We start from the raw sequence: 16,551 nt of genomic DNA, 5'->3' as shown, positions 1-16,551 counted from the left end.
TTAGGGCATTTGTCCCTCCTGGTCCTTGGGAACAGCCCCAGTTGACCCCCTGACGTGTGTCTGTGGCATGGGGGGGCCCCTGGAGCACCAGGGTTGGGGTGGGCACTGGGGTGGGCAGAGCGCTGTGAGCCGGGGCTCACAGTGGCTCCTCTCCTTCCAGCCAATGCACAGCGCAGTCCAGCTCGGTCTCTGCGAGCCCAGTCATGGAGGACTCCACACAGGTACAGACCCATGACTTTCACTCCGGGTCTGCCATGAGTCGCGCGAGTTCACCAGCCAGCACCCCGTCTTTAGACAGCGGGTGTGTAAGTCAGCCAGGTTCTGTGTCACTGAAGGCTTCCTTCCTCGATGTGTCCCAACACAGCCTCTCAAGCTGTGGGGTGAGGCCTGCAGTCCTGCCTCTTGTGTCTGGGGAGCACGTCGGCTTCCAGGGCAGCAAACTCACGGTGCTTCCTCTAAATGCTTAGACTATGGTGCAAAAGATCCAGGAAATGCCGTTGGCATTCGGTTCCCCTCGCTGTGTCCTCCTGGCCGTTTCCATGAACCTTTTGTTCTGACAGGGAGGACAGCCGGTGGCCTGGGTCTCACGCTCCGCCTCTTGAGTGCCCCGGGGGCCTCTGCAGGCTCCTCTGTGGGCCACATGTGTGTGGTTTGAGCAGAACGGGAGATTCACAGGCTTCTGCTGGGAGCTCACTTGTTTATTTTGGACGAATTGTTTGTCTCTGTTGCTGACCATGCAGCCTGAACCCTGTTTTGTTATTTCGCTGTCCACGAGTTCTGTCAAAGACCAGTGACCTTCTGCCCTCATCCGCTGACCGCCCGACTTCACTAAGCAGCATTAGATGACATTTTTCTGTCACTGAATTTTTAGGTCAAGCCCATTCTATCACTGCAGAAGAGATAACTGGATGGCAGCGTGACAGCCTTTGGGGCAGGGCGGCCATCTCTGGATCAGACACATTTTTCTTTTTCCCAGGCACGCGGCCTTTGCCATTTCAGAGCCAGGGCTTTTCCCAAAGACTACATCTCCATCAGCTGCACCTTGTGCAGGTCCCACCCCCTTATGCCCCTCCCTTACTTTAACAGGTGCAGAAGCGGAGGGAATGTCTGTGCTTTTCCAGGTTGCTTCCTTTCTGTAATGTGACTCACCTGTTCTGCAATGTTTTTTAAGCATTTACAGGCTGCGCAGAATTGTGGAGGATGAAAGTTTGACAGAGACTTGGGGCTGACCTGAGGGAGTCGTGGGCAGCAAGGCCAGCGGCGAGGCAGATACAAGAATAACTGTGGTGTGGGGGCTGAGTAGTACACGCTGCAGCCTCCCGGGGTGCAGCCACTGGGGGATGAACAGACCCGTGGTCCTCCACACGGATATCAGCACACTCCCAGGTGCATCTCCAAACACAACAGGTTGGTGTGTCTGCCCGGAGCCCACAGCGCCCTGCCCTGCCCCCGGCCCACCCCATCCAGGGCCCTCACCGACTGCCTACAGCCACTGAAGGGTAGAATGGGCCCGAACTTGGTCGGAGAGGAGGAAGCTGCTGTTCCAAAGCACACATTTTTAGGACAGCATTTTTAGAGGTGCTGCATTGCATGAGAACTGTGGAGAGTGTGAGGAGGGGAGGCCAGCTAGGCAGGGACCACAGAGAGCAGGGGTCAATCCATGGATATCTTTAGGGTCTCTGCCCATTTTGGTCCTCTGGAACAGCCCCAGTTGCTCCCCCTGAAGCACATCTATGGCATTGGGGCCCCCCGGAGCACCAGGGCTGGGGCAGGCAGTGGGGTCCGCAGAGCACCCTGAGCTGGAACAGGAGGTGTCTCCTCTCCTTCCAGCCAATGCACTGGGCTGGACTCCCAGGTTTATAGAAAAGTGGGGCAGACACTGGAGAACTGCTTTGTCTTGAGATAGAGTACTCACCCCACCAGGCATAGCGTCCCTCCTTGCCCCTGGTAGTGCAAGGACCAGGCCGTACCCGTGGCAATGTGGAAGCTGAGTCCATGCAGCATCTGGTGGCGAGTGTCATGCCCACTGGGAGGCTCACCGAAAGCCATCCAGGAGGTCTGGGCTCCTCTGAGGCTGACTCGAGGGGGCTACTCAAACAGAAAATCCCAGGCCTTGCTATTTCAATCTCAGACCAACCCACCTGTGAACACTGCCCTTTCATGTGGACATGGGGAATGAGGAGGAGACAGGGCAAGCTCAGGACCAAAGGAAGAAGAGGCTGACCTTAAAGCCTTCTCCAGGGAGGGACACAAAGTCACGGCCTCAGCTGGCAGAATGTGCTTGATAAACCACAGCCTCCCGCCCCCAGTGCTCTGGCCCTGGGGACACTCAGACATGATAGAGTCCAGACGCATCCCTGAGAGTCACACCACACACCTCGCACCCCTGTTCTCCCATAAGAAGAGCCCCTCCAGGCAGAAAAAAACCTCTCATGTGTGATTCAACCACGCCATAAGAGAGGCTCAGGTGAAGAAGTTTAACTAAGACGTCAGTGGGGCGGAGTCCTGGGGAAACCCAGCAGCATCTGGCTCGGCCTTCTCCTGGCTGTCCCTGCCCCTCTGCCCCCAACTGAGACAGAGGGAGGCTGGGAGCCCCCGCCCTGGCCATTTGGTGCAATCTTATCAGGAATGCGTGTGCCCTGTTTTTCCTCAGACACTCCACAGGAATGTGTCAAAAGGCACATTGACGTGGCGTCACCAGGGCTGGTGACACAGCCCCTCTGGAAACCCGACTCCTGTGGCAGCTGGTGATGCTGTCTGCCCTGGGCCTCCATCCTGAGCAATGTCACAGCGTCAGCTCACTGTCCTTCCCTGGAGGGACCTCCCCAACACGAAACTCTGATCCAGAGAATGGGTGGTCTCAGCCTGCATCCCCCCGGGAGAATGAGGCCTCTCCTTCTCCGTCCTGGGCTCCGTGCAGCCAGAGGGGTTATCAAGCAGCAGGAGAAGCCAGGAATGATGCCAAGGACACATTCGGGTGACTGGTTATCACCCGGGAGACAGGAGGCATCCACACAGAGATGACTGGACGCAGAGCCAGACCCCCCAGGATCCTCACGCCATCTCTTCCTCCTGTGGTCAGTGGGGACATGACCCAGGGACAGGCCCTTCCCCAGGAAGGCTAAGCACGAAGTCCCACTGTTCTTGTGATAGAGGCCAGCAGCACTGGTGTTCATGATGTCAGCCAAGGACGGAAGCTCGAAATCGCTCATTGCCCAGACTTGTGAAAACTAAATGGCTGCCCTTTTCCTTGGAACCTCTTTTCTGAAAGCGCACATGAATCTTCAGTTTTCCACAGAGACCTGGAAGGAACTGAAAACCCAGGTTTAGTACGAGGAGAGCATTAGACAGAGATCTTACTAAACATTTAAGGAGGCTAAGAGTACAGCAGGCATTCTGTCTAAAAATCACAGGCTGCAAAAGGAATCAGTGACCCTTGGTCCCAGTGACCCAATCAACGCTGAATCTCAGAGTTGTGTTGAGAGAGTTACAGACTGATGGTTTCACCAGGACAGGCTGCATCAGAACGTAGAACACCTACGTGACCGACCCAATTCACTCCTATTCTTTTGAATTAAATAATGACAAAATCCAAGTTGCTGTTCAAATCAGTAGGAAACCCAGCTGCTAAGGTTTATGGCGATTGGGCCTGCTTGGAAGTCCCAGTTCATGTTAACGTAACCCCATGGATATAGGGCAGGCTGGCCAGATGAAATAAAAGCTTTCTATTCCACTTCTATTCTGCAGTCTCATGCAGCCAACCCTCTTCCTTGTTTAGTGTGGAAATGTTAGGTGCTCAGACCTGAGGCACTATAGTCACACTACCATCTTCAGTCACACTACCATCTACAGTCACACTACCATCTTCAGTCACACTACCATCTACAGTCACACTACCATCTTCAGTCACACTACCATCTATAGTCACACTACCATCTTCAGTCACACTACCATCTACAGTCATACTACCATCTACAGTCACACTACCATCTATAGTCATACTACCATCTTCAGTCACACTACCATCTGCAGTCACACTACCATCCTTAGTCACACTACCATCTTCAGTCACACTACCATCTACAGTCATACTACCATCTTCAGTCACATTACTATCTTCAGTCACACTACCATCTACAGTCACACTACCATCTACAGTCATACTACCATCTACAGTCACATTACCATCTTCAGTCACACTACCATCTTCAGTCACACTACCATCTATAGTCATACTACCATCTTCAGTCACACTACCATCCTTAGTCACACTACCATCTTCAGTCACACTACCATCTACAGTCATACTACCATCTTCAGTCACATTACTATCTTCAGTCACACTACCATCTACAGTCACACTACCCTCTACAGTCACACTACCATCTACAGTCATACTACCATCTTCAGTCACATTACTATCTTCAGTCACACTACCATCTACAGTCACACTACCATCTTCAGTCACACTACCATCTACAGTCATACTACCATCTTCAGTCACATTACTATCTTCAGTCACACTACCATCTACAGTCATACTACCATCTACAGTCACACTACCACCTACAGTCATACTACCATCTTCAGTCACATTACTATCTTCAGTCACACTACCATCTACAGTCATACTACCATCTACAACTGCACTGCCATCTACAGTCACACTGCCATTTATAGTTGCATTGCCATCTTCAGTCACACTGCCACACTGTCATTTACACCCACACTGCCACCTACAGTCACACTACCATCTACTCTACAGCTGCATTGCCATCTACAGTCGCACTACTATCTACAGCTGCACTGCCATCTTCAGACTGCCATCTACAGTTGCACTGCCATCTACAGCCACACTACCACCTACAGTCGCACGGCCATCTACAGCCACACTACCACCTATAGCCATGCTGCCATCTATAGCTGCACTACCACCTACAGTCGCACTGTCATTTACAGCCACACTGCCATCTACAGTGGTGCTAACATCTACGTTCATGCTGCCATCTGCAGTCATGCTACCATCTACAGCTGCACTGCCACCTACAGCTGCACTGCCATCGTTATCACATGGGGAGGAACTGCAAGGACACCCAGTGTTCTCCCACCACATTTCACGTTTTTCTTCCTTGACATGCCTCGTTCTTGCATGAATAAAGTTTTCACATTGCATCTCTACTTCAAGAGAAACAAAGAAAAACAGTCCCACTAAACAGAATCACCAACTTCCCCGGCTAAGAGCTCAGAGCACTTAGAATCTAAACAGAAGACTGTTCCACGGTTGCTGTTCAACAGTGACACGTACCTGACACTATCCTATTCGGGAGGTCAGGATCCAAGGTAAATCAGAGAGGAACCTAATTAAGACTCTTTAATCAGTGAGTAACCAATTATTGAAAATTAACCATTACATTCATAGGAGAGTCTGGCTAGCAGTTCCCTAGGTGTGATGGCATGCTTCGATGACAGCCTTCAGTATTGAAGACCTTGATCCCTGGTGGTGGAGTCCCATTACAGTGAATGTCCCTCTAGCCCACACTACAGGGTAGGAGAACAAAATGAACAATAAAACTAGATAAATCAGAGTTGTTTCAGGCTTTTTAGGAGAAAAAAAAATCCAAGAATCCCAGAGACAGATTCCAACTGAGTTGGAACATAGCAGGGCAGTCTCTCTTCTTATCCATCTGTCCCTCATTTACTCATGTGTGCATTCAGGAAACTCCCATGAAACACCTTGCAGGTATTGGGACTGCAGAAACGAAGGTGCATAACACAGAAGACTTGCTCTCCAGAAGGGCACAGTCTGAGGTCTATGGGGAGATGGGCAAAGAAGAAGACATTTGAAAATGAAACAAAAAAGAAGGGCTAATAGTCACTGAACACTACATTTTTCTCCCAGCTCTGTCCTAAGGCCTTTACTCAGAATATTTCATTTAGGCTGGGTGTGGTGGCTCACACCTATAAACACAGTACTTTGGGAGGCTGAGGCAGGTGGATCACCAGGTCGGGAGATCAAGACCATCCTGGCTAACACAGTGAAACTCCGGCTCTACTAAAAATACAAAAAATTAGCCAGGTGTGTTGGCACACGCCTGTAGTCCCAGCAACTCAGGAGGCTAAGGCAGGAGAATCACTTGAACCCAGGAGGTGGAGGTTGTAGTGAGCTGAGATTGCACCACTGCACTCCAGCTTGGGTGACAGAGCGAGACTCTGTCTCAAAAAAAAAAAGAACATTTCACTTAACCCCGATAAGGTGGGTAGTATCATTGGACCCATTGTATAGGAGGAAAAAAGGACAGAAGGTGTGGGAGCTGGACCAAGGCCTCAGATCTGGTGGTTGGCGGAGATAAATTCAAGTCTAGGGCAGCCTGGATCCAGCAGCTATGTCCTTGCCCTGCACTATCCTGTCTATAGAAAGGGTGTTTTCCATTTATTTGCTCACTTAAGGGTGGTTTCTTGAGCTCTGGGTAGATAGGGATGCATATGTTATCATTGCCATGGTCCCTGTCCTCATTCTGCTTACAACTTTGATCCAAAAAAAGCTTCCGGAGATGAAGACAAGCTGGAAAAGGACCCAGTCGGCCTCCTTCCCTGGAATTCCCCTAAGACATTCCTGGGTTTCTCAGCAAGTGTTTGCTTGACCGTGTCTGGATTTAGCAGATTTCGGGGTTTTGGAGAGCTTTCCTGCCACTCATAGTTAGTTATGTATCTGAAGGCAACTGCAATTGTGGAAAAGTTGCTTTTTGTGTGAAAGTGAAATTTCCCTACCATTTCTACTCCTTGGTTCTTGCTATCTCTGCCCACGAGGCCACCATGGAAAAGATGCGTTCCTTCTGTTGTGTGTAACTTTGGGAATATTTGGAAACATTTCTGAGGTTTCCTGTATACCCTTTCTCTAACTTCTCCAACCTAGACATCAGCAATGCTCTCTCCCTGTCATCCAAGAAGTGGTGTCAGCATGTTTATCAGCATGGGCAGCCCCTGGGGGTGGACTTGAGGTTAGTGAAGTAAAAGGAGATCTAAGCATGGCCCGTACTGAGCTTCGGGGGGTGGGCGACACATGGCACACATTCACTTGTGGACGTTTCCTTGGGAACCTTACGTATTGGGTCCTGTGACATTCTCAGGGCAGCGGCTCACTACAGAGGGCATTAAAGAAAGCTGAGTGCCACTTTTGTATTCATCCGTGCTTTGTAATGATGGCAGAGCAGGCTGTGGACTCAGACTGCCTGAATTCAAAGCATACTGTGTAATCTTCAGCAACCTGCTCACTCTCCAAGCTGAGTTTATGCCTTTGGGGAAAATTAAAATAGTTATGTATTAGTCTGTTTTCATGCTGCTGGTAAAGACATACCCGAGACTGGGTAATTTATTAAGAAAAAGAGATTTAATGAACTCCCAGCTCCACATGGCTGGGGAGGCCTCACAATCATGGTGGAAGGCAAGGGAAGAACAAAGGCATGTCTTACATGGTGGCCAGCAAAAAAGAGATATCTTGTGTAGGGGAACTCCTCCTTATAAAACCATCAGATCTCGTGAGGCTTATTAACTGTCATGAGAACAGCACAGGAAAGACCCACCTCCATGATTCAATTCCCTCCCACCAGGTCCCTCCCACAGCACAAGGGAATTATGGGAGCTACAATTCAAGATAAGATTTGGGTGGGGACACAGCCAAACCATATCAAGTTCCATATATTTGTGGATGTGCATGTGTGTTTATATATACAGTATGTAAGTGTATATATGTGTAAAATATATACATATACAGCACTTATTAAGTGCTTGGTTCATGGTATGCACCCTGAAAACATTAGGTATCATCATTATAGCACAAAATCATTCTGACTCAGTCGGCCAGGACTCCAGACCTTGCTGCCTGTGCACTGTGCCCTGTGACTTTGCTGCTTGGCCTCCACCACTGCCTGACCATTTGATTCCACTGAGTTGGGTCAGCTCAGCTTTTCAGGTCATGCTGAAGTTTGATTTGTTATTCAAGTATTAACTCTGCCTCTAAGACATTTGAAAAGCATGTATTATTAATCTTTATTCAAATATCGCATTTTCTTGATCTTGGATGTACTGTTTCATATTTTCATGTTTGTGGGGAGAAAGGGTGCATCTCACATACAACATGGGCAGTATTTTTTTTTCCTGGAAAGTGATGATTAAGTCCTGGCTCTGTCTTACACCTGATGATACCTTACAAACGAGAAAATGCAGTGAGTTACAGCATTCACCGGGACAGGTAAAGGTTCTAAACGACAACAGTTCTCTACAGTAATGGTTCTCAAACTTGGTTCCACAGCAATGGTTCTCACATTGGAACCATCTGGTGACCAGCAGTTAAAAAAAAAACACTGGTGCCCAGGGCTCACCCCCAAGAGAGTCCACGACTAGCAGCTGGGATGTTAAAAAGCTTCCCAGGTGATTTGAAGGTGCACTTTGCACTAGACCCGAGTCAGCTCCTCTGCCATCGTCCTCCTTGGCTTCCTTCAGAGCATTTATAAGGACCGTCAATAATTGCTGGCATGATTAGCCATGTCTGTGCCCCATCCTTTGAGGACAGGAACATGCTGCGGCCAGTGTTTGGTGCAGAGAAAGGACTCAGCATGCACTACCTGCATGATCGTGTGGACTTCGGCCACTCACCAACACTGTTTGCTGCTTTTTGCCTGTGTGAATGTGTGTGTTTACTGTTTCCGCTGTGGCAGCAACGGCAGGACTGTGAACTTTGCCCTCATTTTTCATCGGCTTTATCTCAGCGAGAAACAAGCAGAGGAAGCAGCTGGGAAAGGCTGGACGGGAAACCGGAGGCCGCAGTCTCCTCCCAACACCACTGCCGAGTGAAGATGTTTAGGATGGCATCAAACCTGGGGACCCCATCTGCATAGGTGGGGTTCTATCAACCAGAGGATATATAAGCACCCTTCCAATTTGAAATCCTTTCAGCACATAGACCCGATGGCGTGGAGTTAGCACCCCATCACAGCTTTATGACAGACCCAGTTTTTTACTACTTTGTGGCCATATCTACACAAAGTGAGATACATACAATGCAGTTGTAGGCTGGGTGTGGCAGCTCACGCCTGTAATCCCAGCGCCTTGAGAAGCCAAGGCAGGAGGATCTCTCGAGGCCAGGAGTTTATGACCAGCCTGAGCAACATGGCGAGACCCTGTCTCTACAAAAAAGTGTGAAAAAATTGGTGGGGCATGGTGGAGGGCACGTGTAGTCCCAGCTACTTGGGCGGTCGAGGCAAGAGAATGGCTTGAGCCCAGGAGTTCAAGGTTACCGTGAACTATGATTGTGCCACTGCATTCCAGCCTGGGCAACAGAGCAAGACCCTTTGTCTAAAAAAAAATTTAAATAAAAAGTTAAACCACGGTTATAGGTAACATGATCTTAGACAAAGACCACTGCCTCTTCTCCAAAAGTCAGGCCGTGGCCCCAGGAAAGTGCCCTGGTCAAGTCTTCCCCTTCACAGGCAAGCCAGGCTGGTTTGGAACAAAAGGCAGGAGCTTTTCCTCATTGGGACCTATTTCGCCTGGTCTTGACCCTGCCCAGGAATCCGAGCTGCCAAGTAGACGCCCTTTGTCCCTCCCATTTATTCTGTCATCCACCCACACCCTGGATTTCTTGCAGCCAGAGAGCTTCTTCCTGCAAGCACCAGCTGTTGAGCAGGACTGTGACAAAGAGCAACAAAGAGCAACAAAGAGCGACAAAGAGCAGGCTGCCGGAGGGACCATCAAAGAGGTATCAGCCCTGCCCCGGAGTGGCTGCAGATGCATCCCTGTGGGACAGGGCGGGGGCACAGGTGCTGCCTCCAGAACAGGGGGTTTGTTACCTTCATCTGCAAGGTCCTAAAGCCAGACTCTTCTCAAATCGTCACCATGTGTGTACCATACACTCCCTTCTGACTCCGGGGGCCTGGGCACCTGCTTAGTGCAGCCTTAAATTTTTTACGTACCAGTAAAAATACTGCATGTAAGAGTCTGTTCCTAGAAGGATAAAAGGATGGCCAGGGCTGGCTAAGCGGAGTCACGACGGACTAAAGGTATGGGAAAATGAAGACATGGACCTACCACATTCTCCTCTACCTGGAACTTAGGATTTGTAAATTGCATTTGTCACATTGGCAGGCTGTGGCTTAGTACACTCACAAAGAGGATTTTTCCAAGTATTTAAACTGTGTAGATGCTGCAAAAAACAAACAAACAAACAAAAAATAAAACAGACTGAGGCAAAGCCCTGCAGCCAACCCCGGGAGGGAGAGGTGAGGACCCCCTGTCTGTCCTGGGCCCCACTCAGGCACTATCCTCATCTCTTAGAATAGTTTGTTACCTTTTCTTTCCTGAAACCTCATCAAATGCAACTTTTTCTATGGCATTCAGCGGACTTTTCCTTAAGGCAAAGATTACAGAGAAATTCTTATGCAAGTCAGAAAATCTGCTTATTATGGGTTCGATAAACCAAATTATGTTACCTGTTTATGGACATAGATTTCTATCAGCCAGACGTGTGCAGAGCACAGCACAAACCATAGCTACTCCTGTCGAAGTCTTTTTCTGTGCATTTCCCAGCCAGGCCCCCAGCTGGGGCCCCTGAGGTCACCTCCCACTCCGGCTAGAAAGAGACAGTGAATTCCTTGGAAGCCGCTCACCCTGCACCCAAGCGGGACTTGCACCACAAGCAGTCCCAGGAAAAGACCCTCCATTTCTTTCTCGTGGAGGCTCCGGAAGAAAAGCTGCACATTTACCCGGCGCATTCTAACCGCCTTTGAGGTTCCCTCCTGCAGCCAAGGGAGCCGTGGTGGGGCAAAGCCAGGGCTGGGGAGAGGCTGCAAGGCTCTGGGGAGCAGTGAGGCGCCGTGACAGCTCCTTCATTCCCGTCATAGCCCCACACGGGCTTCGCTGGACACGTCCAGGACGCAGCGCAGGTAGCCACCAGGCGTTGAGCGCCTGCCCCTTGTCTGTACTAAGATGTCCCCATGCATTATTGCATTTATTCCAACAATGGGGTGAGGTAGGTATTTCCATTGCACAGAGTGAAACACTGAGGCTCATCCAGGGGCCGGTTTGGAAATCAGGGCTCAGCCCTGGGCCCCGGCTGTTTGGAGCCGGTGCGGTGGCCACCGTGACCTCACGCTTTCCCTGCCAATCGCTCCCCGCTGCATCCGGCCGCCCGCCCCGCCCTCGGCCTCTTTCCAGGGACTGAAGCCCGAGGTGGTGCTGCGAGTCCCCGCGGGGATTATTTTCAAACAGCTCCTCCTGCTCAGGCTCCCACAGCGCGGCCCCAGGCAGCTGCACCACTTTCTCCTCTCACCAATTAAAGCCGAATCCAGGGCTCCTTAGCATATGAATGCAGGCGCATCGGAGCCCCCACTGCTGGGCCAGCCCCTCCCTGGCTCCTCCCGTTCCGGGAGGTCCACAGCCCAGCAGCAGCTGCCTCTGCACGTTGTCCCCTCCGTCCAGCATCCTGGGGCCGAGGAGACAGTGCCCCTGGCAGGGGACTGCGCTGGCATCAACTTCCCATGGGCAAAACCGGGTCCCGGGTCAGTATTCCCAGAGGGTTTCAAACCCTGCAGGGCCCTGAAATGGCCTGGGATCCACACCAGTTGGAAGAAAAAAAGAACAGAAAATGCAGGGATTCACCTCCTCTGCCGGCACCCTCGTGCCGAACACTAAAGAGCATGGTGTTGAAAAGGATTTGGAGATTTATGCAGGTCACGAGCTTGAGGAATTTTTCCACTGAATGCACCAGGCCTTGAGTTTCCCGTTTCCCACTGAAAACCCCATGGCTGACACTTTTTTGTATCATTACCTTGGAAGATGAAGAAAAACTCATCTGTTAGGGCTGCTCTGTGAATGCAGATGCTTTGAGTTGTTTTGAATGAATGATTGAATGTTCTGAAATGAAGCAGGAAGGTGCCTGAGGGATAATGACTGGTTTCGCAACCCTTGGCCGGGCACCCTAGACCCCTCTGATAATCAACAGAAATGGATGTATATTAAATTTAGCAACAGAAAAAGTAGAGATCCTTGAGTGTGCTACAACATTATTTTCCTATAAATTAACCGGTTACCACAGTCTTTAATTATCTTCCCCTTGAGAGGCATGAAGAAGAGACTGCTCTCGAGGACGGAGGGTTTTTGTGGTCTGAGGTCTGCAGACTGGCCAAGTATTCCAACAGTAATTACCACCCATGCTGGCTGTAGGTTCACCCCGCTGACCTGAGCAGACCCGGTGAAGCAAGCCACAACTGCTGGAAATCATTCCACTCTTCCGTTAAGTGAGGATTAGAAAGCCCTTTGTGAGAATTTTGCCCAGAGTATAAGTTGAGCACTTTGTCGTTTGCACACCTCATTTTCCAGCATACCGTTCGCTCAGCTCAGTATCTATCCAGGCACTGAAGGTTCGGATGCAAGCACTCTCCCTCATGGGGCCAGACCAAGTAAAATGCACACTGAGCAACCGTGCAGCTCCAGGTCCTGGCGGCTCTTCACAACCAGACATTATCCCTGGCGGCCCTAAGCACCTCTTCCTCTGTTGGGGGAGCACAAAATACCCTGTAAGGGCGGCTTTGCTGCCTCTGGCACTTTCTTCATCAGGGGAGTTACGTCCAGGTGTAGCAGACAGGCCAGGGCCCCTTCTCCTCCACGATGTCGCAGGGTTATCTTTTCCAAATGGAGGAAGCCAAGGGTATGGGGCGGTCCCGTTTCCCTGCCTTATCCTGCATGTCCATAACAGACTTCAGCACGAGAACCAGCGTTTCGGATGTGTCTAGCAGAGTGCCAAAGTCAGACCGCAGTGTGCCCCGAAAGTCAGGGCCTTCTGAGGGACACAGACACCGTTTGTCTCCCACGGGGCTGTGTGTAAGGCGAATACTGAGGCCTACAACCATGTGTTCTGAGACGGTGGCTATAATAGAAACAGACAGTCTCCAGACAGAAGCACAAAAGGCAACCTCAAGGAATCAGGATTCGTAGGCAGGGACCCACACTGAACAATTTGGACTAATGGCAAATGGATAAAGCTAATGCAGAAATTGGACTAATTGGACAAAGCTAATGCAGAATGAAAAGGACCGCCGTTATCCAACGACAGTTGGGCTGATGTTCTAGGAGAACCACATGTTTCACACAGCAAGGGAGAAATGAGGGCATATTTTAATCCCTTCCAGCTTCGTCCGGGAGGTGTTGTGACTTGAGTCATTCTCTTCCTCTAACTCCTAGCCCATCCGCAGCAGTAAATAACTTTGTAGTGAATGGATGGTTTTCTTAGAGCTGGGGGAGTAAACTCCTAGTTTGATAAAGCAGCTTAGGAGAGTGAAAGCTGATGGGCCCACCCATTAGCTGCCAAGCTTGGTAGCCAGCTCAGGCCCCATTGGAAGGAAAGGGGCAGTTGCCCAGTGGGCCTGAGGAGCAACCTGGCCCCTGCTGTCAGGTGGGAGAAGGAGCACCTGGCACTGACCAGCCCTGGAACTCAGCCTGCTCGCTGAACATCACAGCACATGAGCGGGTGCTATGGATGGAATGTTTGAGTCCCCCAACACTTGTATATTGAAGCCCTATTTTCCAAGGTGCTGGTGTTAGGAAGTGGGGCCTTTGGGAGGTGATTAGGTCATGGGGGGCCTTGTGAATGGGATTAGTGCCCTGATAAGAACAGAGATGACCCATCTTTCAGCCATGTAAGGACACAGCAGAAGGGGCCATCCACACACCAAGCTGAAGCCCCAACCATGGAATTGCCTGGCACTTGAATCTGGGGCTTCCAGCGTCCCAGCCTCACAAGAACTGTGAGAAATCCATTTCTGTTGTTAAAACCACCCAGTCCATTGTATTTTTGTTACAGCAGCCTGAACTGACTAAAACAGCTTGAATAACAAAAATGGCAGATTAAAAAAAAAAATCACTGTTCCTGGGCTTGTTCTAGACTAAATAGTTGGGGGAACCTCGGGATTAGGGAAGGGTCTGGAGAAAAGCTGCAGTTCAACACCTGCCCATCTCCTTGCTTCTACTGAAGGGGCTCGAGGAATATGACGACTTACTTGGGAAGGAATTCTGGGTCATGGAAAAAAAATGGGCAGGTCAGCCCAGGAAGTGTGGAGAGAAGACAGTGAAGCTGCTCTGTCGAGGACTCAGGAAGTCCCCCAAGAGGGGACAGGGGAGGTGGGAGGTGTGGAGTGGGTGGAGTGAGCCCCAGGGAGGAAGACCACAGTGATCCTTGTGGCAGAAATCCAAAATGTGGGGTTAAAGGAACATGAAGGCAACAAGTTCCCATTATGTCCTGCCCAATGCTGTATAGTCGCTTCACAGCAGCCTCTGGTGTTCACACCAACCTCTTCACACCAGCCTCTCATCTTCACACCAGTGTCTTCACACCAGCTTCTCGTCTTCACAACAGCCTCTCATCTTCACACCGGCCTCTCATCTTCACACCAGTGTCTTCACACCAGCTTCACAGCCTCTCATCTTCATATCTTCTCTGAGGGTCTTGCTCATGATGGCTTTGTCAAGAGATGCTTTTGGGGAAGGACGAAGCAGAGCAAAGCCCACCAGTGACACAGAGTGAACCGTAAAGGTGAAGACAGCAGGGCCCCAAGAACCAGGGATGCAGAAATTCATGGATTCTGGAGTTTGAGGCAGGAAGCCTCTGGAAAAACATGAGTCTCCTCTTACCCCTCCTTCACCATCACCTCCAAAACATGGACATCCTCAGAAATATCTGGGAGGATACTGGATTTCCCACATGCAAAGATAGGGGCTCAGGTCCAATTATTCAGTTGCCAAAGGAAAGAGTCAGCCAGAAGTTTAGAAGGTACAACTGTGCTCAGGGTGCCTGTGTTTTGTGAACTAACTCAACAACAGACAGCATGAGATACACAGAGCCACACTGTGGCTGGGAGCCCGGCCACCGTCTTCCTGACCCCTGGTGCTGATGGCCAGGAGGACTTTCTTACCAGGTGCTTCCCAGGAGCCTGGGAGGAGGTGACACTGAGCACAGACACTGGGTCTTGCAGCCGTCCTCGGTCCAGTCTCACTAGGCATTCCCAACAGAGACCACACCCAGAGCTGCTGGGAAGGCATGGAGATGTGGGTCGTCGTCAGCAGCTAAATGGAGGGTGGCATTCTGCTTCTACCATCCAGTCAGTGCCACAGATCAAAGAGAAATAAGCTTAGCAATTTTCCTGACATCACTTTGTTTTGAGATAAGGAAATTATCCACAATCAAATTATGAGGTGTCATGTCACATTCTGATTTTTTTTGTTTTTGTTTTTGTTTTTTGTTTTGTTTTGTTTTGTTTTTGAGACAGGGTCTCACCTCTTGCCCAGGCTGGAGTGCAGTGGCACAATCTCAGCTCACTGCCGCCTTGACCTCCTGGGCTCAAGTAATCCTCCCACCTCAGCCTCCAAAGTAGCTGGGACTAAGCAGTCCATCCACCTTGGCCTCCCAAAGTGCTGCAATCACAGGCATGAGCCACTGCACCCAGCACATAATGTTGCATTCTAATGCAATAACAAATTGAGTCAAAGTTTGTCCAGTTCCTCAAAATTTGTTTGGAACAAAGAAAGTCTTTCATAACTTGGTCATATTAGATACTTGGAAAATACGGGTTTGATGAACGCAACTCTTAGTGATCCTTCACGGAAGTACTTGTGACTGACAACAAACTCAACATCCCTGGGAATTTTTCTCGAGGAATTGCCAGGATGATTTTAGGGGCGTGCCACGCTGGCCGTGCCTGCTCACCTCTGTCCATTCCGCTGATAAAGGACCAAGTCCAAAGGATTCCTGCATTCTTTAGCTGAAATCTAAAAATGGAAATGATCTGTGTGAGTCAGCATCAGATGTACAATTGGGATGTGTTCGCACAGCCTCTTCATTCCGGCCTGAGAACAAGAGCACTTTGTTTCCTGTTTGCTTAAGAGGTCAAGGTCCCCCAGCCGTCTGCGTGTGGGTTTCCCTGTCTCAGACAACTTTGCTGTGAAAGTTTCTTCTGTGCATGATACTGGCCCCCCTCCTGCCTCTGGACAGAAGCCTGTCGTTATTGTCACTGGGGAGGAGATGTTTGTCCCCCATCACACATGAGGGACAGAGAAGAGAACTCCCGGCATACCATGGGGGATGGAGGGATGGGGTGCAGAGGCACCCGCTGGCCCTCAGCCCTGACTCCTAGCCTCTGCAGAACAACTCTGTGACAAATCCTCCTTCTGAGCCTCAATTCAGTGTGCAAATGACTGGCTCCTGTCAGTGGGAGCTCCATGGGATGCTTCTAAATATGGAAAAAGTAGGAATGGCCCCACTAGACGCTTGTCCCGAAATGGAGCATCCCAGAGTACACATTCTTCATCTCTGCCTTGGAAAGATGTTCGCCCAAGCTGGCTTGCTTGATTTGCAGATAGAAACATTGTCCCCACTCTTGTGTGCCGTTGGAAGAATTCACAATTGACAACTGAGAGTCCGCTAAAGGGAGAAGTTGGACCAGCGCCCAGTCAAACATGGGAGAAAATAAGGACTTAGGAAAACCAGCCCTGATGCCTGGGGGTCTG

General features: G+C 50.2%; 1 protein-coding gene across 1 annotated transcript; it reads right to left on the bottom strand.

Moving 5' to 3' along the window:
- Window positions 1-1,558: 1,558 nt before the first annotated feature.
- Window positions 1,559-2,364, bottom strand: LOC105487575 (putative uncharacterized protein FLJ45177). Its single transcript, XM_011751048.2, is given in 2 exon segments — window positions 1,559-1,920; window positions 1,923-2,364. Coding segments are annotated over 2 exon segments (489 nt in total). The 5' UTR covers window positions 2,050-2,364.
- Between the last annotated feature and the right edge of the window lie 14,187 nt (window positions 2,365-16,551).

Source organism: Macaca nemestrina, chromosome 5 (assembly GCF_043159975.1).
Source record: "Macaca nemestrina isolate mMacNem1 chromosome 5, mMacNem.hap1, whole genome shotgun sequence".
Lineage (NCBI taxonomy): Eukaryota > Metazoa > Chordata > Mammalia > Primates > Cercopithecidae > Macaca > Macaca nemestrina.
Note: the sequence above shows the minus strand (reverse complement) of the source record. Positions and strands in the feature narration are given on the sequence as shown.